The sequence below is a fragment of the Folsomia candida genome, unplaced genomic scaffold, assembly GCF_002217175.1.
Source record: "Folsomia candida strain VU population unplaced genomic scaffold, ASM221717v1 Fcan01_Sc012, whole genome shotgun sequence".
NCBI classification, from domain to species: Eukaryota; Metazoa; Arthropoda; class Collembola; order Entomobryomorpha; family Isotomidae; genus Folsomia; species Folsomia candida.
In genome coordinates this window covers 148,645-153,905 of record NW_019091204.1, presented here as the reverse complement: position 1 = coordinate 153,905, position 5,261 = coordinate 148,645, and the positions used below count along the sequence as shown (strand labels likewise).

The 5,261-nt window shown below is 35.4% G+C and overlaps 1 protein-coding gene across 1 annotated transcript; it reads right to left on the bottom strand.

Moving 5' to 3' along the window:
* Positions 1-230: 230 nt before the first annotated feature.
* On the bottom strand, positions 231-3,402 carry LOC110855456 (dehydrodolichyl diphosphate synthase complex subunit Dhdds). The gene is made up of 6 exons (XM_022103864.1): positions 3,323-3,402; positions 2,932-2,988; positions 2,076-2,237; positions 1,862-2,013; positions 692-996; positions 231-404 (listed from the first exon to the last, which is right to left on the bottom strand). The coding sequence occupies exons 1-6, from the start codon at positions 3,400-3,402 to the stop codon at positions 231-233; spliced, it is 930 nt and encodes a 309-aa protein (XP_021959556.1).
* Between the last annotated feature and the right edge of the window lie 1,859 nt (positions 3,403-5,261).

Genomic DNA, 5,261 nt, shown 5'->3' with positions numbered 1-5,261 from the left:
AGTTTGGAAAGAGTAAAAATGAGTGTTTCAAGTTCTGGGGGCTGTGGGGCAGGCAATTTTGAAAGTAGAGAGTTGAATTTTTGAACACAACTACCTGAGGATAACATGCTCCTCTGTTCAAAATTTTGACCCGCTACGACAAACCGTTCTGGGGTTATTCAAGGTCAAATTCTTTATCAGATAAAAAAGCGACGCTCTGTACGTCTGTCATCAACTCGGACGTGACATTTTTAGAACCGAAGTATCTTCTCAGCCGTTTCAATGTATTTGGAGGGCGGATTAAAATCTAAATTTCCCCCGTCGTATTCCACATCTTTTAGGGCGAGGTGCTCAATTCTGGTCCATCTACATTGTCGAACTTCTTCCAAAATGTTACGTTCTTTTGACTCGATTGGAATATCCGGCTAAAATAAATGGTTGGAAATTTTAAAACCTATGTACATATTTATTTATAAGTCATTAGTAACTTGTAAAATCTGTACGTTTTCTAATATAATTTTATAAACTTTTCTAAAATGAAGAGACGCTTTGATCCGAGGACTAAGCTTGCACAATTTTGACAGCTAATTTTTTTCGAAATAATTATGAATTTTCGATCAAGTTTGTAAGTTTGCAGGATTCGCGGATTTGTCAAAATTATAAAGCCCTGCGTTAATTGCCTCATTAACAATGAGACAACATGCATATTTACCATCTTTTCGACGCTTCTTCTGTGCACTTGGTACAAAAATATGGCGTGGACAAGTTTCCAAAAGCTGAACTCGGGCCATGTTTCCGGCACGAAGTGGATATAAGCCTGGCTAGTCTCCCACATCATGAAGTCCGAGAGTCGCAGATTGCCCCCAGTTCGAATGAGCATATCAACCGGGCTCATATCGACGAGATGCTGGGCCTGCGCGATAAGGTATTCGCTGCATTCGCAGCCCCGAAGATTGCCCGTTATTTCATCTTTGGACCCGGAGAAGGCGTTTAAACTCTGCAAAATTGCGTTTCGCCCTAGAAAAATTAAAACTTGACAATTAAAGATTCTTGAAACAAATATAATAAACTTGAAGGTACAACTTGTCTAAATTTTTGACGAACATTCTGCATTTGCATTCTGTTGGAAGCATGAGTAAATAGGACACTTTGAGATCCGGTTATTATAATAATACCAAGCGGTACATGTGCAAAATATGTATCTGTACATGGCTCTACCGAAGTGGCCTTAATACATACATAAGTACTACTTATGTACATATGTATTAAGGCCACTACTTATTAAGTAGTAACATGGCTCGGTATTATCGGTAAACTCATAAATGGGGTTACGATGATAACCAAAAAGTAAATGTATGTGACTGTACCACCGTATTTATAAATTTGTCACCGAGTGGTTACAATGGTCCAAATTCATAACCACAGCGGTAGAATCACATACGTTTACTTTTTGGTTAAAATCGCAACCCCATTTCTGAGAGTGCGGCAAATTTTTACGGACAGGTACAATTTTAATGCCAGGCGGTAACTGCTTTAATACCGATAATTCAATAGCCGCCTCATTATTATACCATCTTTCTAATAGTGTAAAGGTGGCAAACATGATCAAGTTACAAAATCTAAAGTCGTTTCATACATAGTTTGAAATCTTATCAATCAAATAATTAAGGCACGTTGTAACAAGGAAACAAGTGACTTCTCATAAAAAACGTTTATATGCTGCGTTATCAAAAAAGCACCGATTTTTAGACCACCCACCATTTCCCTATCCTGCTAATATTAAACCTAACACGAATAAGATTTACGACCTAAATACACCCACCCACCTGTCTGGTGACATAATATATGGACGTTCCCTTATTTAAACGTATTTAATTTTTACCCGTATATGCGACAGCTATATTGAATCGATAAGGTTCCAAATGTCTCGTCTTCACCATCATGTGAGCGATTCGATGTTGCAGTTTGACTGGAAGGAGACCTTCCCAATTTCCAATGATTTGAATGCACATGTCCGTATTATTTCCAGCGTCTCTGGAATAATTTTCGCAAATATTGGCAAAATTGAGAAATACGAAATAAATTTTGAAACGTACATTTCTTGCATGAAGTAGGTACACGTTAGGAAGACAAGCTCCATCAGGTTTTCTACTTCCGCTTTGGACCGCTTAAAATTTTCGATGGAGAAGAGATATGCTGTAATCTCTTTTATGTGAAGGGTCCTCTGCCACTGGAGCAACTTGTGGATCAGAGAAACCCTAGAATAGGGGTATGCATGCAAATGATTAGTTTTTAAATGAAGTACATAAATATATTATAATTTCTTAAAATGGAACCCTTTTTCAAGGTAAACCGGGATTGTCTAACGAGTTGGATCAAAAAATCAAGCAACAAATTAGGAATCACATGGCGCTTATGAATGGCCCCTTTGAACACAAATATTGGTGGCAAGGCACAATTTTGCAGTAAGTTTTCTCTTCCGCTCTTTTGGCGTTGTGAGGATTAAGGCGCTCGTGGGTAATTTAACCGCCAATATTTTTCTTCAATGCGGCCATTCAACGAAATGATAACTATGATAAGCGATATATGACTCCTAAGTTTTGCCTTGATTTTTTGATATAACTCGTTAGACAATCCCGGCGTAGCTTGAAACAAGGTGTAATTGTTAGTAATCTTAATCTCAGCTTCGAGATTATTCGATTCATATGTTTGAATTAAGAAAAAAAATTAGTACAGGGGACTTGGGTCGGCCCACTTGAAAACTCTACCGGCCCCAAACGATTTTATACAACCCAACTTACCTGATTGGTTGACTGATTGAAGCTTTATTAAGGTGTCTAACAAGTTCACAGTTACACACTATGCTCTTCCGCAAGTGACACATATTTTTAAACAACTATGTGTCTAACTAATGTATCTAACTAACCTCTAATTTATACGCAAAATACTTACCCAATCTTGTGTCCAACTTCTACAGGTAACCCTAGGCTTCTAGAATAGCGCCGATTTCTAAACAATATCGCATAGAGTTACAAGCTTTTTCTGGCTACACTCTTAAAAATCATGTTACCCTTTTCAAAAGTAAATGACCTTCAATTCTCAATTAATAAAACTGTGCTACCCTAATTCCATGGTAACGTTAACTTCATAAAGAGTACAGCTTACCCTTAATTTACTATATATAGCTTACTTAGATAATTTAGAATTCAGACTCTGAAAAGTAAATGTACTCTGAATTTCAGAGTACATTTACTTTTCAAAGATAACATTATTTTTAAGTGTGTACAATTAAGAAGAGGTGATTTCTGTATATATATTTATTACAGTCGTTCTAATTGTTTACCCGTCAAGAATGATGGCCACGTGGTCAGGAATTTTTCCCATTTGAGTGATGGAAGCTCCCAAAATTTCCAGAATAGACATCGTAGAGTTTTATGAAAGCGAAAATTTTGCGACTGGAAGAAAATTCGTGTTACCACCACTGCTGTAAATTTAGACACAGTGTAAACTTTAATTTATATGCGTTAAAAGCCATAATAAATCTTAACGACTCGAGGGATTTCCAAACAATATATACATACAAAAATTTAATAATTGCACAATTCAGGTACCAATAAATGCGGAAGATTAACTTTAAACGGTATTAAGGGAAGGTTGTAAAACGCTAAATATATGTATTTATTATCCAGTGAAAATGCGAACCTGGTTGTTTTTCAACTTCAAACTTAATGTATGTACTCAAAACTTTATACAAATTAAATTTTCCTCGTTTGTAGGACTTTGTACTTTTTGATATAGATTATCCCTTTCGGGTGGGAAGGACTTAGGAACGTTTCCGTTGGATAGGTTGTAATCTTTCGAGAAACTTTATTTCCGAATCGTAAACTGAATATCTGTTTCCAATTGCAGTAAACAGATAATTATATAAACTCTACTCTAATGAAATTTAAAAGGTCATGTACATACGTATGTATATAAATGAGGAAAGCAACAAAGTATCAAGGTACATATGTACCTTGTTAATAGTAAGAATTATGTAGTCTCTGGTTTCCGAACCCACTTTTTTCAGGGTAGGATAATTGCATAATTTTGATAAAATACAACTTATGCGGACGTGAATTGGTTATCTTAGATTTCGACAGGACTAGTTTTGAGTGTTGACATTTATTTGTAGAAATTAGCGGACCTGTAAATATTTTTGCGTTTTTTGGACTTGATGGAATTTTTAAGTGAATTTTCAGCCAAATTTGGATTTTGCAATCACTTTTCAAATTTTAACCCTATTTGAAAAATTAAACATCATTTTTGTTCAGGAGTACTTCCTGAACAGCTTATTATTTTCAAAAATTACGTTTTTTGTATTTTCTAAGATTGGGAAATTATATGAAAATCGCAAATTTAAAAACTGATTTGTGACCTTAAAGCTCGACTAATTTGAAGTCACAAGTTCATTTAATGTTAGTTCATTCATTTATGTAAGTTAGTATCTACATGAACGCTGTAGACGTGGAATATTTACGATTAGGTTTGTTTCTATGCAGTTGGTATACGTTTTTTTCCAACCTGACATGAAACCCACTTTTTTAAACTAGTCATACAAACACGCCTACTGACTTGCATAAGAAAAACTAATCCACAACTTTACCTTAACTATATATATAGTTACGAATGCAGGTGTTTCGAATAAGAAGCAAGTTTCATATTTTTTACGTAGGCAAATTTTGAGTATAAATATATGTAGATATGTATTTGGATAATTATAACACGTGCCTATCTCACTCCGTCCTACCAAGCCTTAGGTGTGTATGTGTCTATGAATGCCTACCTACATATGCGTACATAAATATGTATTAACATACGTGCAATTTGTTGGAAGCGCAATCAACAGTTGAACTTTCATAGGTATCAAATTTGCAATCTGAAAAAATGAACGGGGAGCATACATATGTATTTACCAAAACTTCATTTCAGATTGCACCATTACTTCCAAAACCTGCTATTAGACCCAACAAGCAAAAAAATAGCCAGTTTCTTTCATTTCAATAAGTACATATGGAACTGCCCGTTAATAATGCGGCACAGTGTTGCATGCTACAATTTTAGCAGAAGCAACTTATGAATACTGTCCCAGCGTGTGCAAAAATGAGGCTCCACTTGTTTCCAAAATACGTACATGCCTGTACGTAAATGCGTACATTATTCCAGGTAATCTACATTTAATAGAATTGACCGTTTAACAAATATGTAAAGGAATTACTCGTTGAAATACGAATTACTGACAT

Excerpts from the sequence above, each read along its gene's own strand:
- LOC110855456 (XM_022103864.1), bottom strand. The coding sequence starts at position 3,402 with ATGTCTATTCTGGAAATTTTGGGAGCTTCCATCACTCAAATGGGAAAA. Across the intron at positions 2,989-3,322 it reads GTGGCCATCATTCTTGACGG|AAATCGGCGCTATTCTAGAA; the intron begins GTAAACAATTAG and ends GATATTGTTTAG. Across the intron at positions 405-691 it reads GAAGAAGCGTCGAAAAGATG|CCGGATATTCCAATCGAGTC; the intron begins GTAAATATGCAT and ends CATTTATTTTAG.